The following is an 18862-nucleotide window of genomic DNA, read 5'->3' as shown; positions in this document are numbered from 1 at the left end:
CACATCACAATACATTCTCCTTTATTTCCAGCCTTATTAATTTCTCCTGAGTGTCTGTATGGCCACGAGCACATCTACTTTAAGACACCTACTAAAAAAAAAACCCTTTCCATTCCCTCATAACCTGAAAAGACTTTGGTTCACTTGTTTAAACCTTATCTGGCTGTCCCTCCTTCGATTCCTGAGTTCCCGAGGGGGGGTGTCATTGTACTGTACACCTCCTCCTCTTCTTCTTCTTCTTCTTCCCCTTCCTCCTCCTCCTCCTCCTCTCCCATCTTTATCTCGTGTTTCAAAGATTTACGAGTCATTTTCTCCCGCGGGATGTGACTAAAGGCATTTTTTCGTTATTATGGTCTCCCTCTATCCTGGGAATCCGTCATATGGTGCCTGTTTACGGGAAGTTTGTGTATGTTGTTCTATATTTGTGTTATTTCGTTTTTTTCTTTATCTAGTTTTTTTCTTTTCGTTTTATTTGTTATCTGTTTCTTTTATTCCTATTCTTTCCTATTTCTTTTTATCTTTTTTTTTATTAATTTAGTTTAGTTTTTTTTTTTTTCTTCTCGTTTTGTTGTTTTTTATTATTTTTTTCTTTATTCTGTTTGCTAGTTTCTTTCTTCTGCTTTCTTTTTTCGTTTCTTTCTGTTTTGCCTCTTTCTTTTATCAATATTGCTCTCTTCCTTCTTTCCATTACGTGTTTTCCTCTCTCTCTCTCTCTCTCCTTTTTCTTTCTTTCATAATATTCTTCTTCCTCCTCCTCCTCCTCCTCTTCCTGTCAAAAAACTTAACAAAACTCAAAATACACACATACATTAAAATCTATAAACAAATTAGTGAAAATACAGGAAAAATGCATATACAGTTTATTTGGTTCCACTTAGAGAGAGTAATGCTATATACAGACAGACAGACAGACAGACAGACAGAAGACAGACAGACAGACAGACAGACACAATCATATCTAATCCAAAATTAATCTTGTTTATTTTATTGATTTAGTAACTTTATTTAGTTTGTTTTCTATTTTAGAGAGAGAGAGAGAGAGAGAGAGAGAGAGAGAGAGAGAGAGAGAGAGAGAGAGAGAGAGAGAGAGAGAGAGAGAGAGAGAGAGAGAGAGAGAGAGAGAGAGAGAGAGTGTTAAGTGAATTGAGAATCTGATATTTGTTTTTGTAATTACATTAAATATACAACATTTTTTGTGGAGAGAGAGAGAGAGAGAGAGAGAGAGAGAGAGAGAGAGAGAGAGAGAGAGAGAGAGAGAGAGAGAGAGAGAGAGAGAGAGAGAGAGAGAGAGAGAGAGAGAGAGTGTTATAATCTTGTTAAAAATAATAATAATAATAATAATAATAATAATAATAATAATAATAATAATAATAATAATAATATACAAACAAGTTAATATTAATTTGACTGCAATGAAACTTAACACTACTCAATAATAATCATCATCATCATCACCATTATTATCACTATCATCATACTAAATACATATACATACATACATACATACATATCTATACTTATATACATAAATATTCATACAAGTGTATTATTATTATTATTATTATTATTATTATTACTTTTAGATTTCCTTTTCTTGCACACACAGAAGAAGAAGAAGAAGAAGAAGAAGAATTTATATGCAAAATTTGGCACTTGAAAACACACACACACACACACACACACACACACACACACACACACACACACACACATACACTTGAAATATATATACACATTTTACTTTTTTAATTAATCTTTCTCTTTATAATCAAAGCTGGAATGTCAATTATTTCTTTTTTCTATATAATCTGCATGAGAGAGAGAGAGAGAGAGAGAGAGAGAGAGAGAGAGAGAGAGAGAGAGAGTGTTAAGAGAATCGGATATACACACTATCAAATCTTTCTCTCTCTCCCTCTCTCTCTCTCTTTGGTAACAGACTCAACACAAACAAGCAGAGTAGTTACAATAGTTACAACAATTACACATGGCAGGACAGTAATTACAATGCCAATTACATAATTACACTCAGTAAGGCAGTGCTGTTTAGTTATCAGGAATTACTTTATGTTATTTATATGTAATTATCTGAAAGGGGGTTATCACAGAAGCTTGATGTGTGTGTGTGTGTGTGTGTGTGTGTGTGTGTGTGTGTGTGTGTGTGTGTGTGTGTGTGTGTGTTTTCAATGTTAAGTAGTTTGAGGATGAAGGAGGAGGAAAATGAATAACACTCAAAATAATAGTAATAATAGTAATAATAATAACTACAAAGGCCTTAATGACTGGATTATCACTGGCCACATTACAAGAGAGAGAGAGAGAGAGAGAGAGAGAGAGAGAGAGAGAGAGAGAGAGAGAGAGAGAGAGAGAGAGAGAATCTATACAATATACACATACAAATCCATATCAAAATATCCCAAGAATTAACGTAAGCACGCACACACACACACACACACTCTCAACATTACGTCAAATTAAACACACCTTTCCGCACTCTATGACTTAGGTAAAAAAAAAAAAATATATATAAATAAATAAATAAGCAATAATAAAATAATAATAAAAAATGAAAATAAAATAAAATAAATTAATAAAGAAATAAGTAAATAAAATAAACGCAAAGCCAGTTTTTTTCTTTTTACGTAGTTGTTCTTAATCTTCTATGTTTTGACGGGCTGTGTTACGTACAATGAGAGAGAAAAAGATAAATATAGAATGCTGGTGATCTTTTGATGTAGTGGAGGGTTTAATAGTCACCAGGTTGTTTTTGCATATTTTCTCTCACCATTTTTTTCTTCCTTTGTGTTACGTAAGATATTAAAAATCTAATTAGCATAGAATGGTGGTGAGGTTTTGATGTAGTGGAGGGTTTAATACAGTCACCAGGTTTTTTTTTCTATTTTCATCTCACCAGTTATTTTTTTTTATCTTCTTTTGTGTTACGTAAAATAATGAAAAAAATTACTATAGAATGGTGGTGAGGTTTTGATGTAGTGGAAGGTTTAATACAGTCACCAGGTTTTTTTTTCTATTTTCATCTCACCAGTTATTTTTATTTATCTTTTGTGTTACGTAAAATAATGAAAAAAATTACTATAGAATGGTGGTGAGGTTTTGATGTAGTGGAGGGTTTAATACAGTCAGCAGGTTTTTTTTTCTATTTTTGTCTCACCAGTTATTTTTTTCTATCTTCTTTTGTGTTACGTAAAATAATGAAAAAATGATTATAGAATGCTGGTGAGGTTTTGATGTAACGGAGGGCTTAATATTGGCACCAGCTATACTATTATCTTATTTTGTTTGACGTAAAATAATAAAAAGAAAATAATGGCATGCTGGCGAGTTTTACGTTTTAGAAGGTTTAATATTGGCACCAGTCATTTTTCATCTTCAGTGTTGCGTAAAACAGTAAGTTATTCTTATTTTGTTTGACGTAAAACAATAAAAAGAAAATAATGGAATGCTGGCGAGTTTTACATTTTGGAAGGTTTAATATTGGCACTAGTTATTATTTTTTTTTATCTTGTTTTGTTTGATGTAAAATAATAAATAGAAAATTGATACAGAATGGTGGTGAGCCTTACGTATTGGAAGATTTAACATAGGCATCAGTTATTTTTTCATCTTGTTTTGTGCTACGTAAAATAATAGAACAGAAAATTATGAAGTGCTGGTGAGTTTTACGTTTTAAAAGGTTTAATATTGGCACCAGTTCCGTTTTTGTTGTTTTGTGTTGCGTATAATGACAGACAAAGGAAATGGTGAGATGCTGGTGGCTTTTACGTAATGGAAGGTTTAACGAAAGCACCAGTTTTTTTTTATTGAATCATTTGGTGTAGAATCGTAGAAAATGATAAAAGCTAAGAAAAAGTTAAATACTACTGGCAAATTTCTTTAAGGATTCAAATAAAAAAAAAAAATAAATAAATAAAAAATACACTTTTCAATATAACTAAAGCACAAAAAAAAAAAAAAAAAAAAAAAAAAAGAAAAGAAAAGAAAAGAAAAAGAAAACGAAACTTCCTGATAATACATAGAAACATACAAACACACACACACATACACACATCTTTACGTCTTCCCAAACAGACAAACTCTCCACAGTCCATCCTAAACTAACAATCACAAGAGAGCGTAAACTCATCGTCCCAGACTAACACAGTCACCGTTTGGTCGTCGACTCATTCACTCTTTAACAAATCCAGGCTCATGTTTTGATGCGTTTGTTCTGCCGTTAACTGTTTTCCAAGGCCACTGTGAGGTTAGGCTAAGTTCTCAAGGGGGTGCTCTTCCCGTTGATGGTTCAGGATTTTTGTCAAACTATCACTAGAACCATGAAAACTCCTTGCAATCACCAGTAATTTCCACCACAGCCTGTCAAACTATAGAACCACGAAAACACCCATGAAAAAAGCCAGTAATTTCCACTAAAGCCTATTAAAACCTTGAAAACCTCCAATAATTTCCACAATACAGCCTGTCAAACTATAGCCATGAAAACACCCTTGAAAAACTCCAATAATTTCTACTGCAGCCTGTTAAAACCATGAAAATACTCTTTGAAAACTCCAATAATTTCCAGTACAGCCCGTTAAAACCATGGAAATACCCTTGAAAACTCCCATTAATTTCCACTACAGCCTGTCAAACTATAGAACCACAGAGACACCCTTGAAGACTCCAATAATTTCCACTATACCCTGTCAAACTAGCGACCAATGAAGCCTTCCACGAAAAACCAAAATAACTTCCAATCAAGGCTATCGAACACTCATAAACCTTGCCATATTGCTACTCGAACCATGAAAACACTCTTCAAAACCCCCTATCAACTTCCACTCCTACCATGAGAACAACAGTAACATTCTTACAAACTCTATCAACTTCCAGTCAAACCTTGCTAAGCCTCCCAAAAATCACGAAAACTTCCTTGAAAACCCAAATAATTTCTCGAATCACAAATAAAACATCGACGAACACCAAAATAACTTCTAACTGAATCACAAAAACATCCTTAAAACTCTAAACAATTTCTCAAATCATGAAAACGTGCTTGAAAACTCCAGATAACTTCTCGAATCATCCTTAATAAACCCAAATAACATCTAATCAAACCTAGCAACACTCCAAATCCTTCCTAAACACACACTGGGACCACAAAAACACCCTTGAAAACCTGCCACACCTCACACACACACACACACACAAAAAAAAAAAAAAGACAAAAAACACATCAGTCCACGCTCCAAAAACACCCATTTTCTTTAGGTCCACCACACCATCACAGAGGAGGTAACAATAGGTAACATAAGGTAACGCTATGGGCCTTAATTTAATTCCTGCTGGCTTAAATAGAGGTGTCCCGCCCTATCCCGTCCCCCCCCTGTCCCGCTCCGCCCTGCCCCGCTTCTGTTCCCTGGCGGCTCTTGGGTGATCAGTGTGGCCGGTGCAGGACTTGGGGTCTGTCCGGGACTCTTGGGGGGACGATTGGCACCGGGCGTCTGAAATATCAAGATCAGGATCAAGATTGTTTACATTATTTCATTGGCGATGCTAAGATTAAGGGTATTTTTTCGATTTTCTTCACTTTTTGGGGTGTCTTTTTCAAAGTTTGTAATCTTAATAGTATCTACTTAGTTTATCTTTTTGTTTCTTTATTTCATTTATCTTCCTTTCAAATGTTATAATTTTTTTTTTATAACCTATTTATTAATTTTTGTCTTATTCATTTTTTTTTATATCTTTGCTCACTTGTTTTCTTTTTCGCTGTTAATGTTCCTCATAAGATAAAGTAATAATTTCTCATTCATTAGCTTTTTCTTTCCAATCATGTATGAAATAAATGACCATTTTTTCTACACAATTTCACATCAATAGTTAGAAATAACATCAACACAACCCCAATGCCTAAATTAACCTCCATTACTACATCAATCTTTGCATTAATCATATAAAACTTTAAACTTCTGCACTACAATCTATTAAATACATCTGTAGCTTAGCAAAGACCAAAATAACCTTAATTCCTTATATCCACCCAGACAGTTCATGACAGTGACTCAGTGGCAAGCGATGGCCATTATGTAAGCTTAGTGTTAGTTTGGTAAGCTTAGTGTTAGTGAAGTTTGGTTACGTTATCAAGACAGCCACAGAAAAACTCAAGGATTTTCACACAAGGAGAAATACGTAGAGATACTGTGTGATATTGTGATCTGCAAGCCAGATCTTTGCCTCTATCTTGCTATGGTTCTCTCTCTCTCTCTCTCTCTCTCTCTGATTTCATTCCAGTCTTAAAAAAAGTGTTGGTTCATCTCCAGTGTTCTTTTTGCAAGCTGTGCTACAAGTTATTATTGATTCTATTAGGTTTAGCAAAGATTATGAACCTTTACCATTTGTAAATAGAAGTTACCGGAGTTTTCAAGGATGTTTTGATGAAAATATATGACCTTTATCAATCAACTAATTTTTTTTAAGGTTTACACTAATTATAAGTGTTTTTCAATTGAGAATATCTTCAACTTCGAGGATGAGTCACGAGCAATTCGAATCGACCAATGAGGAGAGAGAGGAGGCAAAGTGGGCATGGCTCGTGGACCAGCAGACAGCTCACAGACTAGACTGACAAGGCGACACACTTCACTCTAAACCCACACACTATTTCTAAAGCAACGACTACAAACTAGAGAACATTATGAAATATACTTAACTTATTGAAGCCTTTCTGGGACAGCTAGAGTGATAGAAAGTTACGCACACACACACACACAAAATCAAAACACACACTCACACAGACACACAGAAATAAACTTAAATGTCATTTCTGCACACGCACACACACACACACACACACACACACACAAGGCAAGCTGGAACAAAGATATTTTTAAGGTCATTCGTTTCTTCCAGTCCTTTAAATGTTGAAGTCGAATATTCCTTTTTTTTTTTTTTTTATATATATATTACAAGTCATGTTTTGTCCTGCATTAGCTGGCCAAACACAGCCTTTGTATTGTAAGTAATGAGTCAATATTTGTGAGCAAGCAAGTGTTGAATAGTAGAAACACTTAAGACCTTAGTAAGTAATAGTTTATCTGATTGCTACACTACTACTACTTCCACTACTATTAATAACTCTACAACTACAAGCAATAATAACAACAATAACCATTAATAATATCCACTACAATAATAAAGATCATGAATCAATAGTTATGATAAACAATTTTGACATCTTTCATAAACTTGTAAATATTCTTCTTTTACTGGTAAGTTACGTCACACAGTCACACAAACTTAAATGTAACAAGCAAAATGTACTATAACAAAGAAAACGGTATGTATCGGGCGTAGAAGAGTGAATTTATGATAGTTGGGTTACGTTAGGTTAGGTTAAGAGGGGTTGGTTAGGCAGCATTAGGTGATGTCGAGATACGGTAAGTTAAGTTTAAGTCAAGATCAAGTTATTTTATGTTAGGAAGAGTTATGTTACGTTGGTTAAGATTAGGTTAGGTCAAATAAGGTCAGGCAATGATGGTGTCGGGTTATAAGGTTACATAAGAAACTTTGAAGTTAGATCAGGTAAGGTGGTTAGGTTAGGACAGGTTAAGGCAAGGTTAGGTTAGGTTAGGTTACAGGCAGTGTTTTGTGGTGTTGGTGTGGTGTAGTGATGCTGTTGGGTAATAATACGAGTCCTAACATTACACCTTTATTGTACACAGGCAGGTAATAACAGGGAGAAATGAATGGGTAACTCACACCCATATTACCCACAGATCATCTCTACATCTCTACTGTAAAATATACATACATACATACATATACATACACATATATATGCATGTATAAATAAACTTTTCTTGGCGTGTGTGTGTACAAGAGTGTGCTTCATTTGTACACACACACACTCATAAAACAGACAAGCACATACCAATATATGTTATATGTACACATTGCTGCTTCCTTGAGGTAGGAAGTAGCAAGATCAAGGTCAAGATCGATTTTTTTCCTTTTGGCGAGACCAGATCAAGACCAAGATCAAGATTGTTATTGGTTTCTTTCGTTTTGACGGGAAGAACTGAGACTGAGACCGAGGAAGATATTGTTGATTGAGATGAGGATTAGTGTTTTTGTTTTTGGCGGTAAATACTCAGACCAAGACCAAGATCAAGATTGTTACTGTTTATCCTTCTTTTTTCAGGAACAACAGAGACCAAAGTTGTTTATTTATTTAAGGTCAGCACTTATTGTATTTGTTTTTTGCCATGAACCGAGACAGAAACCCACAAAACTGTGTGAAGACTGCGATTTATTCTATTTATTTATTATGTCGGGCAAAACAGCAAGAATAAAGACCAAGATTAAGATTGCCATTGGAAGAGTAAAGGTCAAGATTACTGCTTCTCTGTTGGACTGACACGACAAACAAACACTCGGATGACCCCCGATAAATCAAGTATGTCTCTCCCGTTTGGCTGGCAAGTCCCTCGTTTGCTTCCCTCTCCTTTCGTGTTTGAGATAAACACTGCACCATTTCATTCTTATGTCTTTCTAATGTTTTAACCAAAGTTCAGTAAAATTTTGATGTTTTTATATTGAAGGCAAATTTTTTGTATCTATAACGCCAAAAATTTGCAGCATTTTTAAGGCCAATTTTTACTGACTTCCTTATCAAGTATGATGAAACTTTATCATTAACATTACAATTATGACAATGTGTTTCTGCCATTTCAATTTAATGCTTAACTATCGAATTACACATTATTTTTTCCTGCAAAGTGCGTCACGCCACACACTACGTCGCATTGACTACAACGTAAAACCTTCTCTCTACATGTTGCTTGGAGACACTACGTAATGCACTGCCACGTACCTACCTATTCTACGTTGTTCATCCCTACACACACCCCCATCATTCTACAAGCCTCTTTTGGTAATACACACTTCCTTGTATTGTTTTACGTCTACAATTAACTTCCACTGGTTTAAACGACTATACTTAACAACTTTGGAATCAACAACAAGAACAGTAAGAGTTGGAATGAATGATTTACACCCACACACATACACTCACCCACACATCCACACACACGCACAGGGACGCTTGTATACGTGACATGAGCTAGACACTACGTACATACACACACACAGTCTTATATATTATTGCATTTACCAGACTTTACCACATCCAAGTCGCCCTTTTTGGGATTACGTTAAATACCTACTTTAAATAATTTGCTTTGTCATTTTTATACATTATTTTTTCTTATCTTATTTGTGTTTTCTTATATTGTTCAAGGCCTTTCTAGTCCAATTTCATGCAGGTTTCCTTTATTCATTTTATTTTCCCCTTCAAATTTCAAATATTTTACTTTTGTCCAGTGTTTTACTAATTATTCAGATTCATTTTTTATACTTTTTGCTCTTTAAACTTCAAAATCTCATAACTCTTTACGCAACTTCAGAAACCTACATTTGCTTAGTTTTTCATCTTATCTCGGTGCAAACTTAAATAAAAGTCATCATATCAAACTTCAATAAACATACATTCTCTTTTGTTTTCTGCATAGAGTATAGCAAGCGTGTATGAAGGCAAGGGTCCAAACAGCGACTTACATGTGGCAAAGCATCATAACAATTGCCTGCTTCTCTCTAGGTCACTTGAATAGTTAGGGAGAGAGAGACTGAGGGTGTGTGAGGGTGGGGAGAGCGTCAATGTACAGTTAGAAATGTTAGGTTAGGTTACGTTAGGTTACCATGTATGTAGTGGTGAGAGGAATAACAAACACTGTGTGAGACAGACAAACACAACAACTACAAGCACCACTACGTAATATTATCCCTTCTGTGTCTTTCTTTATGCCTCACTCCATACACAAGATCATTGTCTTTCTTTTATGCCTGACACTATTATGTCTTGCTTTACGTCTCACTACGTAACAACATCCGTCTTTTCTTACACCTGACACTAAAATTCTGTCTTGCTTTGTCTCATTCACACTACGTAACATCCTTCTGTTTTCCTAAACGACTTACTCTATATCTCCTCAACACATGAACTTGAATCTAAGACACTATGTAATATTATCTGTGTCTTGCTTTGTCTCATTCACACTACGTAACATCCTTCAGTCTTCCTTAACGACTTACTCTATATCTCAACACATGAACTTGAATCTATGACACTATGTAATATTATCTGTGTCTTCCTTGACGTCTCATTCACACTACGTAACATCCTTTTCTTCCTCAATGCCTTGCTCGACATCTTCAACACATTAATCTCAATCTAACTGGCCAATATGCTACGTTGATCAAGTCTAATTTCTACAGCATTTGTCAAGTCATATGCCATTTATTCTTAAGCAACATTGATCGCCCAACGCTTACAATTAGATTAGGTTAGATCCACTCTAAGAACGTCATCCGGTGAAGAATTACTCAACTGACCATTAATTCTAGGTCGTTAGGTTAGGTTATCCTCAGTAGTGACCCCCTAACATACCCTCACATTTCTAGGTCACATTAGGTAATATCGTCATTCTAGCATCATTCAGTAACCGCCGATCCATCTTCAGGGTCTTAGGTCAAGCTTGGTTAGATCCATCTTTACACACACTCCTAGGTCACGTTAGGTTAGGTTACGCTCACACAGTCATCATCCAGTATACAGTGACCCCTGATCCTTATATTCTGTCACGTAATCCTAGGTAATATTAGGTTAGGTTTCCCTTCATACATGTTCCTAGGTTAGGTTAGGTTAGGTTACCCTCACACTGACAACAACACCATCCCAGGCAGCAACACAAGATGGCAACAGTGAAAAGAGTGCGTAGTAATAAACTCTGAAACGCTCAACATCCACTGATATGAAAACACCAACGTAAACACAAGTGCCTTCACACACACACACACACACACACACACACACACACACACAAAAGGCCTGTATTCTTAAAAGCTTTCTCTCAGCAGGACTGTCTTCTAAGGCCACAGAGAAGATTGGTAAAGTTTTCAAGGGTGTTTTGAGTGTGCAGTATCCTTGCTTTGCTATTGCTAGTCACAAACACCCCCGCAAACCATGCCAGGCTCCTCTGTGGCCCACTATGTGAGAGAGATGAGGTGCTGGAAGGTTTAAAAGCACAGGCTAATGACAGACAGACAGACAAGAGCAACCAGTAATAGTGATAGTAGTAATAGTTGCAATGACACCATTACGTTCTTTGGTAAAATGAACTTAAGCGTGTAACTGATAGATGAATGAAGCGTCCAACACACACACACACACACACACACACACACACACACACACACACACACACACTTGTCTGTTTACATCCTCCAAACAATGTACACAATAAGACGTAAAAGATCAATTTACAAACATGTCATTGTATCAACATAATATATCAGTTTTTCTTCATTATTATATATAATATATATATGTACTCTGATATTATTATTATTATTACTATCATTATTATTATTATTACTATTAGTGGGTTATCATTACTAGTATTACTATTATATGTATGTACAAGTGAATACCCCAGAGATATGCACTGCTGTGGTTTGCTTTCCTCCGTATGTCGAGAAAAACAATGAGGAGGTGGAAGAGAAATGATTTTGTCAAGTTTTACGTCCAAAAAATCTAAGCTTAAATTTTGTCGAGAAACGATTTTGTGAAGCTTCAACATCAAAAATTCTTGTCTGCTTAATTTTTTCTTTGTTTTGTGTGTAATATGTTTTTTTTTTTTGGTCAAATTTGTCACAGTTGAAACATTTACCTTCCTTACACTTTGCATCTTTGTGTGTGTGTGTGTTTGTTACATAGTTCTTGTGACGGGAACGATTGTAAAAACGAAAATTATGCTTTCACGTTTCATACATCTTCTCTGTCTTGTTGTGTGTTGCTTGGTTGTGTCTAGCAATGACTGACTGACTGACTGTACGACTGACTGACTGACTGGTGCCCATCCTGTATTTTCCCACTAACTGATTAACTGACTGTACATGACATATTCTTGCCTGACTGACTGACCTAGCATGCCCAAACTGAATTCTTGCCAACAACGGACTGACTGACGGATTTCAGAGTGTATTTTGGCTTCTATCATGACATCCTGTTTAGCTTTTGAACACACACACACACACACACACACACACACACACACAATCACTCTCTCTCTCTCTCTCTCTCTCTGTATTTACCTCAAACATGAATGCATCAAATTTGTCCTTTTTGTTTTTCTGACCAGCTTTCAAGATCAAGATTATTAAGGTTACAACACATCCACTGGTGCTTGTCAAACTACAAAATCACTAAAATGCTCTTGGGAACCTAAATAACTCTGTGTGAGGAACTAAAATTGCGAAGAATAGTGAAAAGTTTGAGAATGCGTGATTAGTTTTGCCAGTATTACGAAGGAGATCCGAACTCACACTACGTAAACAGTAATGCCGCTTTTTTTTTTTTAACATGCCCGGTATGTACGTCAGTATTGCAATGCGTCAATAAATAAAGCTCAGAAAAAGAAGATGTTGTACAAAAGACTAACGTAGAAACAAGTGCAATGTAACTTAACATCATGGAATAAATTGTAACTTAAGGTAGGTTACGTCACATTATTCTATTAGGTTAGGTTTGGGGAAAAAAAGACATTGTACACGACTAACATAGAAACAAGTGCAGTGTAACTTAACATCACGGAATAAATTGTAGCTAAAGGTAGGTTACGTCAAATTATTCTATACTGGATTAGGTTAGGTTAGGTTAGGTTGGGGAACTTGAATGACCCTATAGTAACTCTTTTGTAGAGAGCATTGAGGCACGGCTGGCCTGGTTGATTACTGAGGCTATGAATGAAACTATTTTACTGTAGCTTGGTTAGGTTAGGTTAGCAAATTAGACCTGATGAAACTGGCTTGGTTTAATGAGCATAGAAAACTCAACTACTCAACTTAACCTAATATTAACTTAACGAAACTAGCTTGAACAGACATGACAACTTAATGAAATAGAACACAGCTTTTAGTTTGCGTCAGCTTAGCAAACTCAACCTAACCTAACCAAACTAGCTTAAATGGGTTTGATAACTTAAAGAAACATAAAACAGCTGTGAATGACTGAACCCAACCTTAACCTTACCAAAAAACTGCTTCACCTTAAACAAATTAACCTAAACTAACAAAACTAGCTTGATAAGGTTTGACAACTTAAAAAAAACAGGAAATAACTTAGGTCAGGTTTGTGAGTGACTGAACATAACCTCACCTAACCTAACCAAACTAAACTGCATCGCCTTAGCCAAGTGAACCTAACCTAACTGAACACGGAAGCATAACGAAATCCTTTGGTATGAAGCGTTAATTAGGAAGGCAATGATGGCAGAAAATGCTGGGATTGTGTCTGTCTGTTTGTCTGAGCCATCTCTTGATATTTACTGTCTATTTCATTATTACCTGCATTAATTTCATTACATATATTGTTAACGTAAGATTTAGTGCAGTGAAAGTAATGATGGCTGTATTTTGGAATGTGCCTGTTTGAAGTCAATATTACGAATCTAATTTTGTTTTAGCATTATACTCATTTGGGATGTATATAGTTGCCGTAAGATTTATCATGGCTGTATTTGGAATGTCTGACTGTCTGTAGCACTAGTCAATTTTGCGAATCCTTAATTTTGTTTACGTACTACATAAATTTTTGACGTACACAGCTGGAGTAATGTGTCATGAAGGCAGTAAGGATAACAGCTGTATTTGGAATGTTTTGTCTTTTTTCACTTGTCAAAATCACAAATCCTTCACTTTCTTTACGTATCACATCTTGATTACGTACGACAAATCTTACTCATATGCAGGTGTGTGGTATGTTGCAGAGGAATGTGTCTGGCTGTTTTTATCACATCTCACTATCACAAATTATAAAACGTACTTCACAATATCAATGCAAGACAACAAATTAATCCACGAGTCTGCCATCATTCCTTCACTGGCAGTCATGAATCTGTGGTGTATATTTATCACGTCAAATTGGTTTCTAAATGTGGAATAAATTTAGATATATTATGCATCTTGCCATCACTTCCTTCACCAACAGTCAAGAGTGTGGTGGTGCATAGCTCACTTCAAACTGCCTCCCTAAACACAAGAGAATCACATTTTAAATAATACACACAATCTTTGCTCTCAGTTACATCAAATTTGGAAAAAGTTGATGCAATGTGAAATCAATCAAGCTTTCCAGAACAAACACATTACAATAACTACGTCGACAATCAGCAATACCTAACCTAGCAACACAATAATAATAATAATAATAATAATAACAATAATAATGACAGGTGTTGTTATCTGAGGCGTAACACTCACTCAACCAGTCTGTAAGTCAGTCAGCAAGCTAACTGACAAACTAACTGACCCACTCAAGTAGTCGGTCAACCAGCCAGTCAGCCAGGCAGCCATTCACTAACTGACCAACACTCCAGTCAGTCAGTCAGTCAAACTAACAAACACACTGGATTTTTGTCACCAATCCAGCAACAAATACAAGTTTTCCTTTCTCCGTCCCTCTTCTCCAGCCAGCCAGCCAGCCAGCCAGCCAGCCAGACAGACAGACAGACAGAAGCAGACGGACAAACACACACACACACACACACACACACACACAGACAGACAGACAAGTTGATTTATTTCTTGAATCCAAAAGAGGACATGAGTTCGCTGGTTGCGGCATTCACGGCAGCCCCCGCAGCGGCGTTCATGGCGGCCTGCTGGACCCTCTGGGGGAGAGGTGGGTTGCCCCCTATCCCTGGACCACTCCCAGGGCGGCTGAAGGTGGGGGGAATGCAGGAGGTGGAGAAGGAGGAGGAGAAGGATAGGAAGAGGAGGAGGAGGAGGAAATGTACTCAGCGCCGGCTAGAGAAACGTAACATAACCAGCTATTGTTAGTATTGTTGTCTAAGTGTACTCTCCTCCTCCTTCTCCATTCTCCTTCCTCCTTCTCTCCTCCTCTTCCTCCGTGCTCATCTCTGCCATGCTTGTACAGTTCGGGTAGTGTCATGCCACGCGCGTCTTTCCCTTTAACTACGATGTCTTATTTTTTAATTCATATTCTTAATGTCGTCTTACTCTTTATCTAACGCTGCCTTGTCTTTTGGTTGCCTTACATTTGTCACTGCTCTGACACTGTTGCTATACGCCATACTCTGAATTAATCGCATGGGTATTGTACAAAGCAATCATGACTATTAGAGGTTACGTAAAATGATTTCAGTAACCCAAGAGAACAAGCAGAATCAAACAACTTCAATAGAAATAGATGATGCAAAGGACATAATTACCTGATATACTAATTGGTAATATATAAAAGTAAGTCAATGAAAAGTGAACTCAATGATGTCAAAAAGAGCTAATTATCTGGAATCAACTCAAAATCACGCAACACAAGCAAATAAATGATGCACTGGACAGAATTACCACATATACTAATCGGTAATATATAAAAGTAAGCAAATGACAAGTGAAAATTTAATGTAAAATAAGCAAATTATCTGGAATCAACTCAAAATCACGCAACACAAGCTAATATCTAGCAAACTAACCCACAATTCACGTAACAATGATCTCACACACTAACCTCATTAAATTGATGTAAATGCAAAAAATCTGACCATGCCTCACAACACACAGACGACAGATGAAAGAAATGAAACAAAGAGTCGATAACGCGTGACATAACTTTCTATCCTGGCTGTACACTCACTCACTCACTCACTCACTCACACACACACACACACCCCTGCTCTGCGTCCCACCACCTTGAGTGCGCCCAAAGTGAAAACATTACATACCTGACTGAAAATACATCACATTTTTACGCAAACCACTTAAACTGTCCAATTTTTTACGTAATTCGCTATGTGTTATTGTCTTTTTGTTGTATATCACTTTATCAACTATCACCAATACATACACACACACACACACAGGTGGTAGGGAAGCAGAGCAGGAGTTGTGAGGGAAGATGTTAGTAGAGGCACGAGAAAGGGAGAGGTTGTGACTGAGTGCCTGAGTGACTGTGTGTGTTACTGGGCTGGAGCTGTAGTGGACCATCTCATACCACTTTGGGTGTATATTAGAGCCCTTGTTCTTTGTATAAGGATCGGAAACACTTGAATAGGTTTAGAATATAGTCTTTAGGTGTTGTTCATTTTTTCACTGGTTACTCTTCATAAATTTTGGAGATGAGTGTTTATAGGAAGATTGGAACCACTTCAGAGAAATTTTGGAATACAGTCATCTCTTTTTATTTGTTTCCATGGTTACTTGTTCACAAATTTTGGATACGTAATTGTTTGTTTTTCTTTTTGTTCTTGTTTGTTTTATTTTTGTACAAGACAGCACTTAGAGCAAATTAAAATAAAGTCTCTAGTTATGATTTGTTTCAATGGTTACTCTTCATAAATTTTGCACAGGTGAGTGTTACCTTTTTCTATAGGAAGATTGGAACCACTTACAAATTTTGGAATACCATCATTTCCCAGTATTATTATTGTTTTGTTGGTTACTTGTTCACAAATTTGGATAGGTGAGTTTCTTTGTGTTTTTATAGGAAGATAGGAACCACAAATTTGGATAGATGAGTGTTTCCTTGTTATTATAGGAAGATTGGAACCACTTACAAATTTTGAAGTCGCCTCTTGTTATTTGTTTTCATTAGTTACTTTTTACAAATCTGGATAATTAATTGTATTTTTCTTTCTTGTTCTTGTTTTGTAAGGATTGGAAGCACTTATAGAAATTTTGAACACAGTCATCTCTTGGTATTTCTGTTTGAATGGTTGCTTGTTCACAGATTTTGGATACGTAATTGTTTCTCCTAATTTTTGTTTTTATTATTAGGATTGGAAGCACTTATAGAAATTTTGAAACACAGTCATCTCTTGGTATTTCTGTTTCAATGGTTACTTTTCAGAGATTTTGGATAGGTAATTGTGCTTCTCCTAGTTTTTGTTTTCATTGTTAGGAAATGATCGGAGAAATTTGGTAAAGAATTGCCTTCAGTTTTCGTGGCTTCACTTTTGCAAGGTTGCCAAAAAAATTCCTCACATTAGAGTTTTTCCAATAGTAGAGAATAATTTTGCTTCACCTTGTCTTATTTTATTATATTCTCTTTACTTTTTTTTTATACCAATTTCGCACAACCTCAGTCACTTAACCTCTCCCTCTCTCCTCTCCTCACTCACTCACACACTCACACACACACACACACACACAGACTTTTGCGACCCATTAAGATGTATAAAGCAATCAACGTGTAATTTTCTAGTATGTACGGCAGTAGTTACAATGACATTAGTAGTGTGTGAAGGCAGAGGATGAATCAAATAACAAGCACAAAACAACATCTTATGAATCACAAGACAAAACAATAATTTCCAGTACATATATAGAAAAAACCCAGCAATATTTCACCAATCTTAACTTAATGCATCATAATATTACAAACTACAGGTAACTCTTGATTTACGCACGTTTAATTTATGTGTTTTTGTTAATACGCGACCGAAAAAAATATCATAATTAATCAAATTTGCGTGATTGGTTTGCTTCTACGTGATTTGGACCACATCCCATCTTGTGAGAATTACAAGTTTGTTTTACGTAAATTTTGAAATACGCGATGTCTCTTGGAATGCATCTATTGTGTAAATCGAGAGTTACCTGTAATTCTAAACACACACACATACATACACACACACACACACACAGTCATTTAATACATCGCTTGATTCAAAGACCATTATACTCTTTAGTTATTCAAATACAAGAAATTAATATGGGGGAATATGTGTATCTTCTGTTGGTAGACCTGAACGTGTGATTCCTGTATGTTGGTATGCCTGGGTGTCACAATGCTGGTGAGTTGGTAATCTTGAGTGTGTTGGTTCCTAGGTAATAGATGCAATGTTTCTGTTGGTAAGCCTGGGTGTATTAGTTCATGTTGGTATGCCTGGGGTTCAGTACTCTCTTTACGCAACAGATGACGTCAAAATTCAAGATTACGTTTATGTGCTCTCTGTTTGGTCATGCAGACTTATAATGTGCCAAGATACCATGCCCTTTGTAACTGTGTGTGTGTGTGTGTGTGTGTGTGTGTGTGTGTGTGTGTGTGTGTGTGTGTGTGTGTGTGTCTAAGTCGTGGGAAAGGAAGAAAAACAGAAATGGAAAGAATACAGGAGTTTACAAGTGAAAAAGGTTAACTCTTGCACTAATGAGGTGGAGAGGGCAAGAGTTAACCATTAGAAGAGTGAAGGTACTGGTTAACTCTTGCACTAATGAGGTGGAGAGGGCAAGAGTTAAACATTGAAAGAGTGAAGGTACTGGTTAACTCTTGCACTAGTGAGGTGGAGAGGGCAAGAGTTAAACATTGAAAGAGTGAAGGTATTGGTTAACTCTTGCACTAATGAGGTGGAGAGGGCAAGAGTTAACCATTGGAAGAGTGAAGGTACTGGTTAACTCTTGCACTAATGAGGTGGAGAGGGCAAGAGTTAACCATTGGAAGAGTGAAGGTACTGGTTAACTCTTGCACTAGTGAGATGGCCAGAAAAGCATTGAGAAAATAGAAAAAGCCTTGTGTTGTGTTGTTGTTTAGACTCAAATAAAATAAAATCACTAAAAAGTTATACAAATAGGTGTGTTTGTTCTTCTAATTAATAAATCTTGTCCTTATCTTTGCTGTTTATCAATATCAGTTTGTTTTCCTTGTTTGTAGTTCTCATTTTTTTTCCTTTCCAAAATATAGTAAAAAAAAAACTCAATAACAGTAACAATAATAACAATAGTAATAACAATAAGGGTG

The 18862-nt window shown here is 36.1% G+C and overlaps 1 protein-coding gene across 19 annotated transcripts in view; it reads right to left on the bottom strand.

Moving 5' to 3' along the window:
- Positions 1-698: 698 nt before the first annotated feature.
- The window catches only part of LOC123499567 (dynamin-like), a 57986-nt gene continuing 39822 nt past the window's right edge, over positions 699-18862 (bottom strand). For 16 of the 19 annotated variants that reach the window (XM_045247755.1, XM_045247897.1, XM_045247983.1 and 13 more), the window contains one exon: positions 7690-14829. In XM_045247755.1, the coding sequence (XP_045103690.1) occupies positions 14688-14829 (142 nt within the window). In that variant the 3' untranslated portion in view covers positions 7690-14687. Of the gene's footprint in view, positions 719-2234; positions 5499-7689; positions 14917-18862 lie in introns of those variants that run through there. The other 3 variants (XR_006673041.1, XM_045248974.1, XM_045249057.1) reach the window with 3 other exon arrangements.

This window comes from Portunus trituberculatus, chromosome 1 (genome assembly GCF_017591435.1).
Source record: "Portunus trituberculatus isolate SZX2019 chromosome 1, ASM1759143v1, whole genome shotgun sequence".
Taxonomy (NCBI): domain Eukaryota; kingdom Metazoa; phylum Arthropoda; class Malacostraca; order Decapoda; family Portunidae; genus Portunus; species Portunus trituberculatus.
This window is presented reverse-complemented; position numbering and strand designations above follow the sequence as displayed.